Genomic DNA, 16,989 nt, shown 5'->3' with positions numbered 1-16,989 from the left:
TCCAGCCTCGCTACGTACGGAAGCCATCTGATGTGAATCCGGTTCCCGGACTTGTCCGCAAATAGCTGCGTGCCCAACAATATCATGATGTACGCACGGGCATATCGGCGCACAGTCTCCTCATCTGCATCCTCAGGGCACTCACCGAAAGTCTCCTGAAACCAGCTGCAGTTCACTGCGTACTTCTGAACCTGACTAGGAGGAGGTGTAACTCCGAGCAACTCCTGGAACCAGACCCAGGCTGGACGACCACCCTCGATGTATATATGGAACTCTGACAGGCACCCGCTCACGTAACGGTCGTCCACTGGCAAACCCAGCTGGTATGCCATGTCCTGGAGTGTGATCGTGCACTCTCCGAACGGCATATGAAACGTGTGCGTCTCGGGACGCCATCGCTCAACGAATGCACTAACAAGGGCCTCGTCTAGCCGGAACCATCGGTCGTTCAACCTTGCAAGATGGTATAGACCTGCCATCTACAAGTACGGAACGTATCTGTCATCAAGTCGCATGCCCTGCTGCCGCCGCATGCTCCTAATGCATCGCTGGGGCTGCGCATGAAATGAACCGCATAGTTAGAACCAGCTTAAAAACCAACCACAACCGTAAGCAACACGATAAATCATCAACTAACCATTCTGCTAAATAAAACCGCATAACATTACATGAAAGATAAGCAACTGGAAAATAAACCCATAGACCGCAAAACTAAACCGCTAACATAAACAAGCTTAACGAGATCCACTAACAAGAAACAACTTAACTAAACCGGTTTACATAAAACAGCTAGCGTAAAACAACTACCATCAAACAAGTCAAACAAATCACCAACATAAAAGTCCACTAACGAAAACCACCTACCCTAAACCACTCACGTAAACCGCTTGCATAAACCACTCACAAAAACCGGTAACATAAACCACCAACATAAACCACTAACAGAAACCACTAACTTAAACCACTAACTTAAACCACTAACATAAACCACTACCCTAAACCACCAACCTAAACCACTAACTTAAACCACTAACTTAAACCGCTAACTTAAACCACTAACATAAACCACCAAAATAATCCCCTCACATAAACCACCTACATAAACCACTAACATAAACCACCATCTAACCCACATGCAAAACCACTAACTCACAAATAACGCTAGAATCAAAAAAAATTCCGTACTAACCTCGTCGTTGATGACCCCGGCTATATGAGCAACTCCGTCCAAGCGATATAACCGTGCCGGATCGTCCCCCATCAGCAGAGTATTCCATTCAGGTCTTTCCCGGAGAGAATCTGGGTCGTTTTCTCTGAGATTTGGTGGGGTAGGGGGAAGGAATAATAGTTCGAATGAGGGTGATTCGAACTCCTTATATAGCCGAATCACCCCTAATTCGAACCACCTTGGTTCAATTTATGAAGGAGCAAGCCAAGGGTAATTCGAACCAGCTTGGTTCGAATTACATACATTGCACAATTGGCTATAGTTCGAACTGGGTTAGTTCGAATTACTTGGGGTAGTAGTTCGAACCACATTGGTTCGAATTACATTCAAAGTGCCTCTCCACCTAATTCGAACCACCCTGGTTCGAATTACTAAGGTTTGTAGTTCGAACCACCCTGGTTCGAATTACATAAAAATTACGTTTGGCTTATTGCTGAAACGATTTTCAGTTTGGCGTATTTGCGTTACACATTTCTTGCCTTGGCTTATTAGGGTTGTTTACCCTAAATTAAAATTTTAATTTTATTTTATATATACAATAATTTATTTAACTAACAATAAATTATTAATTAAAATTTAAATTCGCAACAGAATAATTTAAATAAATACCAATAATAATAATAATAATAATAATAATAATAATAATAATAATAATAATAATAATAATAATAATATTTTTATACCAAAATCAGTTATATTTAAATTCTATCCTAATAATTAATTTTAATAACCGATTTTATTATACATCGTTACCTCGATAAAATGGATGGAGAGATATTTGGGGAGGCAGACGTTGACATGCGATAAACTCGTGGCAAAACGTTTTCAGCGTTCCGTCGCACGCAATCCCCACGCGCCTCCCTCTCTATATCTATGAATTCATTTACCGTCTTCTTCTTCTTGGGCTTCAATTCATTCTTCTTTCTGGTAAACTAACTTCCTGATTTTCTCCTTCCTCCTTTTCCTTTTTCTTTTTTCGTCTATTTCATTTTTTTTAACTTGTTAGTACTCCATATGATTGGTGATTCTGTTACGAACTTATGATCTTAATGTTCAACAACTTGAATTTCAATCTGAAGTAGTTAAAATTCACCAACTCCTTGCTTTGATGTAGCTAACTGCTTGTAATTGTACACGTACACGTAACTACCTTTCATCATTGGAGACGGAAACAATAAAAAAGAAATAGATCTTAGTTTAGCTCCTGAAATGTTGGAAATAGATCGAAAGTTGAAACTAATTTTGATGTTCGTACAAAATGGAGCAGTATTTGGTCTCTTTCTATGTCACTATTCTATCAACTCGGGGAAATGTAAACTTTGTTTATATCTTTTGACTGTTAAACACGATGTAAATTGTGAAGTTAGTTCTTTTTATGTTAGTTACATTTAATTTGAAGTTTTGTAGATGGATACCCTCATGTTTTTTTGTTGCTATCCAGTTATAGGTTTGATCAATGGCACTTTGTTGTGGAACTGGGTTTAACCCAATTCTGGAGAGTAATTCGGCTCGAAATTTGTCGACAAGACTTATTGGACATATACCCCTGCGTTTTACTGGACAGAGCTCTTATTTGGTCAGGAGAAGGAGGCACAAGGGAATATGCTGCTCATCACTGAAGAAAGCTGCATCTGCATCTGCTATGGAGTCGCAGGAAGAAAGTGCATTATCAGTTTGCTTGGAGGAGGAGGAGCTGGATCATGTTATACGATTCAAAATGTCAGACTTCAAGATTTTGGATCGTGTTAGCATCGGCCTTGGTGGGCGGGTATGAATTATGAAAATGCCTTTATCATATTTCCTGACCAGAATGCTCTCTTTTTCCCCCACAAGCTGGTCTGATTGTTGTGAATTCTGTTGTAGGCAGATGAGGTGGTTTTCGAAGCCAAGGTGAAAGATAGCGGTAGGTAAGTTTGTTCTTTATTTCTTTCACTGAAAGGGAATATGATTAGTTTTGATGATATCTATATCCATTAATTTTCCTTTGCAGCCCTCTGTATAACACAAGAGTTGTACTTAGACAGCTTTCCAGTGCCCAAGCTCAGCGTAGAGGCAAACGAGCAATAGAGGTAGTTTATTACGGTTATGTTTCATCATATATCCGTGCATGTCTGTATGTACTTAAGTTTTCTTTTGTGGCGTCTACCAGGTATTGAAGAAGCTGGTTCGCCGAAAACTTCTGTATCATTCTTACTCCATGCATGTTCATGGGTACATCTCTTTGCCTGCAAATGGTGGTAGTAGTTCATTTATCCTAGTCCATGGGGTAGGTCCTTGTCTTTAAGATTTATTTACTAGTTTGAGTATTTCTTCACTTGTAACCCAAGAATGCAGACTGAACGTTCAGTATTTTTAATAAATTTTCGTTGCAGTATCATGGTAGTTTTTCCTTGAGGCACTGGCTCCAGCAGTCTGATTGGCTCCCAACTTTAGAGGCCACTCTTGCACTGGATGAAGAGTCTGTTAGGAAGGTGGGAGAAGACACAACTGGAGGTCCTGCTGTTTCTAGGCAATTGCGACTTATACGGATCTTGATGAGGGATCTTCTAATTGGGGTACAATTTTTTATACTCTCTTGAATGGGATGCATCTTTATTAAACAGTACTTTGTATATTCTACATAGTCATAGCAGGAATGATATTTTCCTCTATTGTTCATATAATTTAGGTAAATTACCTGCATAGCCATGGTCTTGCCCATACAGAGTTGAGGCTGGAAAATGTGCATATAAGCCCAGTGGACAGACATATCAAAGTAAGCATTGTTATTGTTACGCATCCTTTCTTCATTCATTTCTGTAGTTTTGTAGATTAGCTCTGCTGTTTGCTGATCAAAAGAATGTTAATATGTAATATACATCATATAGTCCTAGATTTTTGTTTTAGCAGCTAGTTTGTAAATTATTGTACTGCAAATCACAGGAAATAATCATATTATAACAGTTTTGGTTAACCACCTGTGCTAAAATGGAATAATAAATTGGAAACGTTGTAGAATCTGTTTTAACCTTTCTTCATGTGCTTGATTTATCTTTAGTGTTTGTTTACCAGGTAGGTATACTGGGAAATGCTGCCGACTTTTATGAGAATGGTTCAAATAACGATTCTATGGACAACATGGACCGACGGCAGATGATGATTGCATTTGACATGAGGTAGGCCTTGGGGAATTTTCATGGGCTACTGAAGGATGGTGTTCAGAGCTATATAATATTTGTATTATCTGTGTTGCATAGATGCGTGGGTTTCATAATGGCTAAAATGGTAATGAGGGAGCTTATGGATCCTTCGATCTTTGCAAAGTTCAAATTATTCCTCACAAAGGTATAGGAAGCTAAACTTTTTATTTGATTTTATATCTTAAGCTCTTGACCAATTCTAAATTGCTCAACCTTTTCTTTTCTTTTGAAATAATAATAAAAAAAACTAACGTCCTTACCTCAAACTAACATGTACAGAACTTTTTCTTTTTCTTTTTGCCCTATGTACTAAAAATTTGGAGATAGTGCATTAGTTAAACTTAGTGGTTGTTGGAAGGTTAATAAAAAATTAATAAGAAAACACTTTTTCTAGTACTGATGTACCTCTCAATTTAACATTTTGTGATATGTATCTTTTGAATTTTAGGGATATGATCCTTCATGTCTGCGAGAACTTATGTTAGAAATCCTTGGCAGAAGTTCCCCAAATGGAAATGCTGGCTTACAAGTAAATTTATGCTTCTTTAGTGATGTTCGTTTAAAGTTTTAATCTTGTTTTTTGTGTTTTCTGATGACTTCCTAATATTATTTTGATGCAGATACTTGATAGGAACTGGGGTGCTGGTTGGCACCTTTTGTCTTTATTGCTTGCAAACAAGCCTTCACAAAGGATAAGGTAATAATTTAATCAACAATTCTGCCATGTTGGACAATTTAAAATCTTTATTGAATCTGTATGACATGAACCAGAGACATACATGTCAAGACTTTCATAATAGAAAAGTGTAGGGCCATGAAGACATAAATTTCATTTTCATGGAGCTAGTAGTTTGATTTTAACCTAGTTTATAACTACCACTAATGTTGATAATGTTAACTGTGGTACAGTTGTTTGCATGCTCTAAGACACCCATTTCTTTGTGGTCCAAGATGGCGTGTAGTTCCGTCAATGGACATTATCAGATGGGGCCTAGGTTCTACTGCAATGCGTATCAGTGAGGAATACATTTATCGTCAGCCTCAGGTATTCATGCAATGAGATATGCAACTTTTTCTCCTTTTTACCCGAATAGTGAATATTTGGGTCCTTGTACAACTATAAAAGAGTTTTTATTGTTATTGGTGTTATGTCTACGGAGTCAACTTATGTGTTTCAATGTTTTTATTTTTAGCGTAGTAGACTTGCCCACTTCATTGACTTAATGGAGATGTTGAATCCTCATCCAAAGCCGAAGGTAAATTCTGTGGTTAATAACCTTTTTTTGTATATTTCTCCTCTTCAGCGTTCTTTCCTGCATTTTAATTTACCCCCCAACCCCAAAAGCAAATGATCCAATAAGTAGCCTCCACCATTTGGCATTGCCGAATGATCCAATTAATTGGAGGGTTGAAATCAGGAGAACCTAAAACTTGTCATGGATTTTGTATATATATATATATATAATAACATTATGCTAAAGGCTAACTATTCATTTGAGTAGAACTGGCTGGAGCTGCTTCCAGGCAAATGGCGTCTATTGTACTGCACTGGGAGGCATGTAGGACTGACCCTTCGCCAACCTCCTGCCCGTGTACTCGTCGGAGATGTGCATTTAACGGTGACAAGAGAATCAAAGATGAAGGCCAATCTTTCTTTTGTCTCTGACATTAGTTTCTCCGTCATGATTGGCCAGGACTGGCCGCACGACAAAGCTGGCAAAACCGGGAGATTACAGGTGAATTCTTCATTTATGCTAAGAGCTGGGAGACGGTTATATCTGAAGCAAGACCAGACAACAGAGAAGTTCTTTTTTGGCCCTTTTGGTAGTGAGGAGGCTTTAGCTCAGAAATTCACCGGCAAAAAATGGCAAAAAATAACACCATTCAAGGAGTTTCCATCAAGTCTTCCTGCAGCAAAGCTTACTTCAAGTGACGTTGATGTGACTATGAATCTTGACGATCCATTAAATAGAGACATTGATATGGCACGAAATGTGCTTCAAGAACTAAGAACACAAATCCCACCAGAAATGTTTGATTTGTCTAAGGTTGTCTGTGGAACTTATGTGGACTCCAGGATGCTTGTGCTTCGTGGGGTTAATGGATCAGCACTCCTATTTTCAAGGTCTTTTGTAGATAAGAATAATTCTAATTAGATGTTAATATAGCAGCAGATTCATCATTATGATTTATGTATATAGCTTCTTTTCAGTTTATAGAATAGTCCATTGTGATCTTCTGAAACGTATTGTCCATATATAGTTGTTTCCTCTATATGATTTGGTCTTTACATGTAGAATAATTTTAGTCAAGTTAGCTATTATTTATTATCACAGTTTTAGCCTTTTAGATAAGGAATTGTTAAAACTTAAAAAGTACTTGATGATGATAAATATGAAATAATTGAAGAATCAATTACTAGTTTACTACATTCAGAGTCCCTAGCAACCAAACCAACATAGATAAGGAAAAAAAGAGGAATTGTCATTCAATAATGTTAAAAGTACTTGATGGATTTGCTTGTTTTGTTATATAACAGAGTTAATTACTAAAATGATACTCGTATTACTGATAAAAACAAAAAGCTCATATTACTGAAACAAAAAAAGAAAGAAAGGTCAATCATATAAAACTAACCATGTCTACTTTCATCATTTGAAGTGTTTTGTCTTTTTGAAACAAAACCGGTCACCGAAACTGTACATGTGATAAGTTTCACCCAGAATAAAAAGCATTAACATATTATAGGAAGAGTTTCAAGTATTTCGAGAATATTGGTATTCCAATTGTTTTAACCGTTGATCTAAATTATAAGAATATATATAATATATATTAATTAAAATCAACGATTAAAACAACTGAAACACCGGTATTTCTGATACATTTGAAATTTTTCCCATATTATATATTTGGTAAATGTAAACCTTTTTTACTCATATTAAATATTAATAATCTTTTCCATAATATAATATGGCCGCTACAGAAATGTTTTCTCAGGTATTAATAAATAATATTATTTTGAAGCTATTTTTTAATCAAAATATCCTAACTATTAATATTAAGACCAGTCATCAAGTTTTAAATATTTGCCTTTTCCATAAATTGAACCATCGTATTGTTCTGACAAACAAGAGAAATGGTTAGATTGAAAAACGTTTGAGAGTGAGAACTGAGAAGTTGAAAGTTGAAACCCCTTTTTTTTGTGTGTCCAATAATAACATCACGTTTTATTTCATTGTTGGAGAAGGGCGAAAGACTGAAAGAGTGTGTTGGTGGTGGTTAACAAGTTCCAATTCTAATTCAACCAGCAACAGGTACATCTCTTTAAATTCATGTTTCTTGTTACTATGCTAAACCTAACCCTAAATCCATGTTACCCTTATAGATTTTTTAAGACTTTATTTTATCTTGCAATTTTATTGAACAACTAAAGATTTCCTCCATTATCATAATCACCTAATTCAAAAAATTAACTATGTGGTGATTGAAACGATTATTATGTTGTGAGATTGCTTCGAATTGCGAAATAAAATTATAGTGTTTTAAACTCTGCCAATTATCACCACCAAAATAAATAATGATGAGTAAATCTGAGATTCCGAACTTCGAAGTGTTTTACAAGGTAATTCTTCCATTGAAATTCTTAGGGAAGAGTTGCTCAGCTTAGATTATAACTTACGTAGCTTTTACCCTAACGTGGTCAGTTTTTCAATATGAACTTTTATTTTAGTTTTTGTCATTCCATGTTTCTTTTTAACAATATGACACAAGTATTTTAAAATCTTTTATAAATGCCATAAACTTCTAATGAAATTTGCAAAATCCTTCTTTTCTTTTTAATTTATCTTTCTATTTAAGAATACTGATGATTCAATCTCATACCCTTGCTAATATATACAAATTTTCTATTTGGATGAATAGGAAACCATCTGTAATATACACTGAGAAGAAAATGGTTAACATTAAATTAAATTTAAGAAGATAATAAGTATTAAGTAATATCTAGTCATATTTACAAGATGCTAGGTACTAGGAAAAAATCTGTGGCTTTTATTATAAGGACATGAGGGAAAAAAAAACACTACTAACTACTAAGAGAGGGCAAAAGAGAAAAACAACTACTTTTTTTTCCTCACTATCATTTTTCTTTTCTTATGTCTTTGATTTAATAAAATAAAAAAATTACAGCTTTTGGTGTTGAGTAATTGTGAGTTCCCCGGTGTAAGAGGGATTGGTTAGTGCTCCTTGCGGAGAAGAAACAATGCTTTCTGTCATGACATCTTCTTCATATCTTCATTTGTATAATCCTTTTTCCTAATTCATGAATTTTCGACAATTTGGAGCTTTACATAGACATGGGACCTTAAATTCATCAGGCTCGTCAGGATCAAATAAGTAGTCATATCTGCACAAAACAAACAACCAAACATCAACTTAAAACAAAATGGGATATATGGATAAATAAAAGGGCAGTTTAGTGTAGAAGCATCCTGTGTTAACGCATGGGTCTAGAAAAGGGGTCTAGAAAAGGGTGTAAAGTATGCAGCCTAGCCTAATAATTATATGTATGAATTACAGAGATAAAAATGGAATGGCGAGTTAGTTATATCGATACATACGTTAACTCGTCGCCGGTAGATACGTTTGTCTTAGCAATGAGTACGATCCGGCTCTCATCGTCACCAACGCTCATGATCCTTGCGTAGCAATTTGGCATACACTGAACCAAAGAAGGGTAAGATGAATATCCATTAATGAGGGAGATTATGTTGTATAAAAATTGATTCAAGCTTAGGTTTTCTCACAGAATGATTGATTAGCCGGGCTATATTCCCTTTATCAGTGGCATCTACCACCACTTCTTCACTTATCTTAAACAGCTGCATAAAATAAGAGATCAAGACAATTAAGAACAAATATGAATAATGAAGTTGATCAAAAATTTTTCGTAGGCAAATGAAAGAGGAAGAATTCACTCACATAGCAATCTTTCCCTTCGGCCCGATAGCGCGCCTCCCTCAAATCCGCAATGCTGCCTCGCACTTGTTCTCCACGATATTCAAGAACCTACAGGTGAACACGAAAGCATGAGTTTGTTGTTGTTGCAAATTGTTCAAGGAAAGAGAGGATGGAATATGGCAATTAAAATTTGTCAAACTTCGCATGTTTTCTTACTTTGTTTTACAATGTGAAACCAGTTAGACAAGCCAAAGATTTGTTAAGATATTGTTCAATGTATCTCAAAACCAGTTGGAGTGGCATCAAGAGATTTATGGAAATGGGGGCAAGGTCACAAAGTTGATCTTCTAGAAGGGTTCCCAAAACTTCATAGTTGTTCAAAATTATATAAAAATAAATAATACAAAAAATATATCACTTATGATTATACCATTTCTCCTTCTTGAATATTTCTGCGTGCAAAGAGGCCCCATCCATGAATGCCTGATCTACCAAAGCAAACTCGTTCGTTTTCGGTTTTCTGGAATCATATTCGTGTCCGAAAATAAGAAGTTAGAACATGGATCAGAGAGGAAATAAATAATCCACAAGAAGAAAGAGAACAGTTAGTTACCTGTAAGTGGCGAAGGCGTTCTCTAAAGGAAGAAAATGTTGGAGGTTCCTCTACTGCCTGTGAGGGAAAGGGGTGTGAAAACTGAAAAGAAAGAAAAAGAGATATCCCATCTAATTTTCAAGATAGAAGCCTTACTCTGTATGTATTTAGTTTCTGTATCGCATCTAAAGCGTGACGGCGATGTCCTCCAACCCTATGCGGAACGGTTTCCTCTGCCGCTCTCTAAGAAAAATGTGAAAATTTTAAAGATGCAAAATAAATGAAAAGAATAAAGGCAATAGTTGATAACATAACCTACACTATGAGCATAGAAGCAAAGTAATTAAAGCAAGAAGCATGTTAATCATGTTATCGTAATAGTTGGTTTTCTTATGAACTTTTTTCACCATCAACAATGATTCTCCAAGCTACCTTTATTGTTGGATTTGTCCTTTGAAAGATACGACACCTAGCGGCAGATAACGGCTCGTTCTCGGCGTTATCAATGGGAGGATGTTCTTGCTTTACTCTGTTTGAAGCGATTAACCTAGATCCGGTTTTTCTCTTAGTTTGGAGAAGGTTCTTGGTTGAAATGACCCCAAGAGGGGTTTGCATGATTAAAACAGTATCAGGATTGGGGGCCCTGCAAGAAAAAATTTGTCATCATTAAGATCAAAACTTGAAAATAATATTCAGATTAAGGTGTTAATATATATATATATGTGTGTGTGTGTGTGTGTGTGTGTGTGTGTGTGTGTGTGTGTGGAGGATGGTTTACCTGTGGTAAGCACAATAAGAGACCATTCTTGTTGTCTGCTTACCATTTTTCTCAGAAATATGCAACTGCAATGAAAGAGGAGATATTCAATAAAATATTGCAATGTCAAGAACAATTGATGCATGTTATATATGCATATAACTGTTGAGTAAATCTTTAATCAGTCATCAAAATATATGGTTAGTGCTACAATATGCTATTAAACAAACCAATTCAATCTTAGTGAATCCTCACCTCCATTCGGTAACCAGCCCTTGATGCACACATGGCGTGGAAATAAGTGGAACACTTACAACATTGTGTACATGAACCATGAATTTGCTTGCAAACAACACAAATCTGTAGTTGAAGTAACAATCTTATTAGACTGGACCAAGAGACATAAATATTATAACATATTGATTTTTTTTTTTCAAGCCTCAATTGTTAAAGACCAATGCCAATATGCCATAAAGTGATTTTTTCTTTGGTCCCCTATATATGTTGATTTGCAGATAGACATAACATTTTGTAAATGCAGCAGATACCTCACCTTCACAAAAGAATTTGATGGAATACTCAGAATACCCAAAGCAGGCTCCATCTTCTCATCACTGGGAAAAGAGACTTCAGGTCGAAACCAAGCACAGGTGACATGCACCCATAACGAGTCAATATCGGTTGGCTTCAAAGCACCGCCTGGGGTCCAAAATAAGAGAGCACATTGAATCACAGGCAACTATAATGTCAAAGGAATCAAACTCAATTATATGCATATGCACATATGCTAGAATCCAAGGTAAAAAGACTAAAAGGATTCAGGAAGTGGTTCTACAGCATACTCAAACAAATAAAATGTGATAAATTTATAAATATCATTGTTTCGATTTTTGTGGAAGACATACCTTTGACAGGACAAAGACAACACTCACGCTTGATGTTAGGTGTCTCACAAGCTTTACAGACCCAAGATGTGAAGTCTTGAACATTTCTTGCTCCATAGCATTCTTGATGAACAGCTATTTGGCATCTGTAAAATATATAGTGAATTTGTATATTACTGACAATGCAATAGAGCAATAACACAGCAATCACAAAAATAAGTTTCTGACAATAGATCAAGGAAGCATAACAAGGGAAGGTGCATAATTCTGAAATGCCAGAAACCAAAGCATAATCCAGCAGTGTCTTCCCACCCCTGTCTTTTAAGGGTTGGACATTGATATAAAGTAACAATTGATGTACTGAAAAACATATATTACCGGATGCAAATGATAATTTTGTTGTAGTCCCAGTCCTCAACCCATCTACAAACAGCACATCGTTCTGTCGTCCATTTAGCATAAACAGGTTCATACTTCTCTGCCAGAGAAAATAGTATGTAGCACCATCATCATTACCAGAAACTAGCTCATTATCAATATACCATTAAGTTGCACAGAAAAAGTGAGTAAAAGAGTACCTTGCAAGAAGGCAAGCAACTTCTGCTTCCTCTCTTTTAGAGAAGGCTTTTTAGGTTTGACAGAAACTTGAGCATTAGCATGGACCTCAGCCAATTGCAGCATCTGAGAAGTGAAATATCATAGCATCAGTTACTAGTTTCAAAAGAGAATGGTTAGACACTTAAACAGTAGTTTAACAAAGTAACAGAAAATAGGTAGTTATACAAACAAAAAGGAATAAAATAATAGTTATAGACATACCCACTGTTCAAGTGGTAACATGGAGCCTTTGACCCTAATACTTGTTTTCCAGTTTCTTAATTTAGAACCTGTGTGTCGTTCCCAGTCACTGAGTGCTTGTTTTTCAGTCCCACAAAAACCACACTTGCAAACAACTCTGAAGTAGAGGAAAATGTATATTAACCCAAAAGCAATAAATGAATCATTTTACATACAGAAGTAATAGCAACAGCAGATTCAAAATTAGCATCAATGAGTTTGAAATCCATTAATGAAGCTTGAGAGATAAGTTGCATTAGCTATTAGAAAATATGTGCAAAATATTAATTGACAATCAAGAAAAAGAAAAAGGCATGAATGTATTCTCACAAATAAGAAGTTATACGTAGTAATTAGCTACAGCAATTTAAAAAAAAAATTACAGCAGAGGACAGATACATATGAACAAGTGATGCTTACAAGTGAAGGCTTGAAAAATATATGCCTTCCACGCCATTGCAGAGAACGGTGACCTTATTTGGAAGCCCTCCTAGCTGCCCATTGTTTTTGTTCGATCTGAACCAAAGCCTCTATTATGGTTAGAAAAAATACAAAGTAAACATAAAAATACAAAGTAAACATAAGACATTTTTCCTCCCAATAGCAGGTTAGGGAAGAAATAAAGAACTTCTAAATTGGTAGATGTGATTGAATCCCATAGATAAATTCATGTGAACCTTGCAAGAAATCAGGGATGAAGGAGATAATAATAATAATAATAATAATAATAATAATAATAATAATAATAATAATAATAATAATAATAATAATAACAGCAACAACAACAAACAACATCAGAATCATAGTAGACTTACTTGACTCTTGGCTGTGGTTTTTCAGGATCAGATAACTCAAAATCAAACTTGGCTTTGCAAGTAGGGCAGTAATAATCAGTGCCCTCAAGATTCTTCGGAAAACAGAACATACCCAATCAGCAAAATTCCAATATGTCACTTTATGAGCTTTGCATGCTGAGAAACGACAATATTAAGATATCAAGTAACGGACAAACCTTGAAATGGTTTCGAGAAATCTTGCCGCATTCCGCATGCACCCACACTTTACATCCATCACAGCGAACCTAATTTAGTGGGTAATCCATAAATGGAAACAAAATATTAATACTACAAACCAATAGTTTTTGAGATGAAAAAAATGACCGATCAGGATCCAACTAGCTTACCCAACTTCCACTATCCGAATGATTCCAAACTTTCTTGCATATCCCACAATAATGATTTGATTTTGTTAACTGCAATAAATAAATAAATACGGACTTCAAAGACCACAAAATATACAATTTTTTAAACAAATACAGAACTTCAATTTCGAGAAGAAGAAATGACAAAATATACAAACCCTAGCACATGTTTTACACAGGAATTTGCCATTCAGAGCCAAATCCTTCAATTTCTTTGACAAAGGAAGGTGCAATCCACAGGCTTCACAGGGTCTTGTGTCTTTCTTATCAAATAAATCCTGCATTGGCAATTCAAATCAATGAATACTTAAAGTTTACCAAACTTCAGTAGCATTCCTCACTCCCCTACATTTTAGTGAAATATGGAGCACAAGGTTATGACTAATGATTAGTTGGTTACATAATCAAAGCAAAAGAAGCAAATTTCGGTCTACAGCCCAGAAAAGGATTAAAGACTAAAGAATGTCAATTTCTAGTTGAAAACTAAGTTAATATTATTAGTTTCTGCTCACCTGATTCAGAAAGTGATACCCTGCATACTGGTTTGAACCAGTGACCCTATGAAGGGCTCTGAGAAGAGTATCATCAAATCCGGCATTACTGGCTGCTGCATTTATATCAGCTATCAACTTCTCTGTGAAGCCCTGGTCTGCTAAGAATGCCTCCTCTATTGCCGTTTGGAAATCAGAAGAATCATAGGAACTAAGTTCAGACTGCCCCTGAAACCTGAACCAAGCAAGCATCATATCATGCCTAGTAAGCAAAGATTCTCCCACAACAGGAAAACCAAAAAAAAAAAAAAAAAATGACAACAACAACTCCGTACCTGTCTACAAAATCCATAAATGGAAAAATCATTCCATGCTTCACCCATGCATAGTCCTGCTCAAAAAACACCAACAATATTAATAGTCAACAATTTCCAGATTAACTAAAAATCTATATATAAGGTACTTCATTCATTCATAGTTCATAATTCACAATTCACACACACCCTTTGGCTTTGGTTCCCAGCATAACCAAGGAACATGACACAAGCTGCATCAGCTATACAAGAGCGGAGCACAAGCTCAGGTGCCTGAGTCATAGGATCAATCACAATGGCTGGCCAAAAAGGTTCCTTTTTCCCAGCTTTTGCCCACACTATATCACCAGCATAAAAATCTTCTGGACCATATTGCCCTTCACTCCTCTTACTCCCCATTAGCTCAACTCCTTCCACCTCCACAAACCTCCCATTTTCATCCTCAACCAAAACGCTGTCACGCCGCTTCGAACCAAAATCCTTGCAATCCCTCATTAACTCTCCAACATCACACAGTGCCGAGTACTTTCGATGCTTGTGACGTGTTTTTTCATCGTTCCTCAATTTCCTCCCATTCTTTGGTGCCTTGAAGCTTAACCTCTCATGCTTGCATTCGTATTCTTCATCATCGAAATCGCAATCACGCAAGCTGCCATGGTTATTCTTACTCTCCTTCCTCCAATTATCAATAACAGAGTCGTTGAACCTCGAAGGAAGCACCTGCACGCGCCCCCGTGAGGTTCGAACCAGTGCCGGCCGCTGAACCTCACCGCCAGCACGGTTCCTATTGACACGAAGGACACCGTTTCCAACTCCGCCACCTCCTCCTTCGTTTGTCGAATCCACCTCGCCGCTAGGGGAGCATGAGACTTCAGTGCACCACGAAGCGGAGAATCCCTTCTCCGACACACCGGCGGCGCTCAGCAGGCCGTGTAAACTCATCGGAATCACGCCGGCGGCGACGTCACCGAGGAGGTTCAGAGGGTAGTATCCGTTGCTATTGGTCTTCTTCCTCTTCTTCCGAGTTTCAGAGCACTCGTCGTTCTTCCCAACCGAGTCACTGAGTCTGCACCGTTTCAGACTCGGCATTTGGGATTTCAGGTTCCGCTTTATGATCATTCTCTTGTTCTCTTCTCTTCTCGCTGAGGGAACGATCACCGCATTCAATTGGAGTCTCGGGTGGCCTCAAAAATCGAACTTAAATAACCCCAGAAAGAGAATTTTCGGACTTGAGGCACTGCGATGAGGACGGCACGTAAACCCTAATCTCCGAATTGGTATTCGAAGGGAAAAAAACAGAGCAAGAAAGGAAGAACACGAAGCTTGGGCAACTCGAGATTCTGAGCAGTGGAATGGAAAGTGAAGATAAAAGGGTGTCAGAAAGGGAAGGAATTTAAGTTTAAGAACGTCGTTGAAGAATTTGATCGAGGAAGATCGAATGAGCAGAGAGACTGTGACAAAAGGGATCTTGTTTTCGGTAAGACCTCTCTCTCTCTTTCTCTCTCACCAACTGCCTAAGAAGACAGAGAGAAGAGAGAGAAACAGGAAAAGTTTTATTATTTTTGTGAAAGGAAGAATCCTCGGACGGATTACAATGTAATTTGTAATTTTTATGGGACTGAACAAAAGAGATTGTAACATGGGATTGGATAAGGAGGTGTTGTAAGTAATACCAAGGAAGAAGTTGTTTTTAGAGAGAGAAAGGAAGAGGTGACAGAGTAAGACTTAAGAGAGAGAAAGAGAATTCTTGAGCGTTATCTTGTTTGTTATAGAATGCAACTAGGTGGTTGCTAACTTGCGCTTTTTGCGTGTGGTGGATACCGCAATTTCTTCTTCCTTGGTCATGGCATTCTGGTTCGGCATCTTGGGCCGGGTTTCATGGGTGTCATCATTATACCAAGTTCTAAAAACTTTAATGCAAAAAGCTTCAAACTTGCAATGATATGGCGTGTTTGTGTATGAGTGAACAAAACACACACAATGACACCGCTGAAATTTGTTCCAAGAAATTTGGAGTTTATATAATGTGTGTGCGCCGTCATTTATAACTTGTCTATATATTTGAGACATTTCTCTTTTTGTTAACGTTGTTGTTGTCATGAGTTTTTGTCCTATGATTTTTTACTACTATTGTTGTGTTCACTTCATGCCTTGGATTGGAGATTGAGGATTTGAATAATGAATATTTTGGTTATGGGATTTTTTTGAGATATTTAAGGAAAGCGTTTTTTTCTTTTTTGTCCCTCATTTCTCCGGTGGGGGGTGAAGGTTTTTCAAGAGGACGACGTGCAAACAGTAACCAGCCCCAAAAAGTTTGTAACTTCAATAAAATAATTTGATTTCATTTAATGGGGAATTAAACGATGTTTTGGCCTAAGAATCTAAGATGAGGTGGAGCGTTTTTTTTTTTTTTTTCTGTAGATGAAGTGAATGAATCGGTAAACGGAGTTCTGGTGAGTCCACTCACCAATTATTTCTAAATTCAATACAAATCTATTTTATCTATGGGCTTTTATTTTATTTCCTTCTTTTAATTAAATTTATCTT

General features: G+C 36.8%; 2 protein-coding genes across 2 annotated transcripts; one reads left to right on the top strand and one right to left on the bottom strand.

The window, feature by feature from the left end:
* The first annotated feature begins 1,969 nt into the window (after positions 1-1,969).
* ORG1 (OBP3-responsive protein 1) lies at positions 1,970-6,681 on the top strand. The gene is made up of 14 exons (XM_016307862.3): positions 1,970-2,155; positions 2,670-2,996; positions 3,092-3,135; positions 3,219-3,297; positions 3,378-3,494; positions 3,601-3,783; positions 3,897-3,983; positions 4,280-4,383; positions 4,465-4,552; positions 4,856-4,936; positions 5,028-5,104; positions 5,317-5,452; positions 5,601-5,663; positions 5,910-6,681. The coding sequence occupies exons 2-14, from the start codon at positions 2,685-2,687 to the stop codon at positions 6,561-6,563; spliced, it is 2,025 nt and encodes a 674-aa protein (XP_016163348.1). The 5' UTR covers positions 1,970-2,155; positions 2,670-2,684; the 3' UTR covers positions 6,564-6,681.
* Positions 6,682-8,374: 1,693 nt separating this feature from the next.
* LOC107605912 (histone-lysine N-methyltransferase ATX4) lies at positions 8,375-16,430 on the bottom strand. The gene is made up of 23 exons (XM_016307861.3): positions 14,632-16,430; positions 14,464-14,519; positions 14,150-14,363; positions 13,796-13,915; positions 13,620-13,688; positions 13,449-13,517; positions 13,252-13,343; positions 12,857-12,952; positions 12,419-12,554; positions 12,178-12,280; positions 11,978-12,077; positions 11,621-11,745; positions 11,269-11,414; positions 10,971-11,075; positions 10,737-10,801; positions 10,391-10,601; positions 10,115-10,201; positions 9,980-10,036; positions 9,797-9,886; positions 9,388-9,474; positions 9,213-9,287; positions 9,027-9,127; positions 8,375-8,812 (listed from the first exon to the last, which is right to left on the bottom strand). Exons 1-23 carry the CDS (start codon positions 15,559-15,561, stop codon positions 8,722-8,724), a joined length of 3,225 nt encoding a protein of 1,074 aa, XP_016163347.1. The 5' UTR covers positions 15,562-16,430; the 3' UTR covers positions 8,375-8,721.
* Positions 16,431-16,989: the final 559 nt, after the last annotated feature.

This window comes from Arachis ipaensis, chromosome B7 (assembly GCF_059453495.1).
Source record: "Arachis ipaensis isolate K30076 ecotype BB chromosome B7, ASM5945349v1, whole genome shotgun sequence".
NCBI classification, from domain to species: Eukaryota; Viridiplantae; Streptophyta; class Magnoliopsida; order Fabales; family Fabaceae; genus Arachis; species Arachis ipaensis.
The sequence above is the reverse complement of the archived record's forward strand: the minus strand, read 5'-3'. Positions and strand labels throughout refer to the sequence as shown.

Coding starts and splice junctions, on each gene's coding strand:
- ORG1 (XM_016307862.3), top strand. CDS start 2,685: ATGGCACTTTGTTGTGGAACTGGGTTTAACCCAATTCTGGAGAGTAAT. Junction 2,997..3,091: donor GCATCGGCCTTGGTGGGCGG/GTATGAATTATG, acceptor ATTCTGTTGTAG/GCAGATGAGGTGGTTTTCGA. Junction 4,553..4,855: donor TCAAATTATTCCTCACAAAG/GTATAGGAAGCT, acceptor TTTGAATTTTAG/GGATATGATCCTTCATGTCT.
- LOC107605912 (XM_016307861.3), bottom strand. CDS start 15,561: ATGATCATAAAGCGGAACCTGAAATCCCAAATGCCGAGTCTGAAACGG. Junction 13,689..13,795: donor TGTGTAAAACATGTGCTAGG/GTTTGTATATTT, acceptor TATTTATTGCAG/TTAACAAAATCAAATCATTA. Junction 11,746..11,977: donor AAAATTATCATTTGCATCCG/GTAATATATGTT, acceptor TATATTTTACAG/ATGCCAAATAGCTGTTCATC.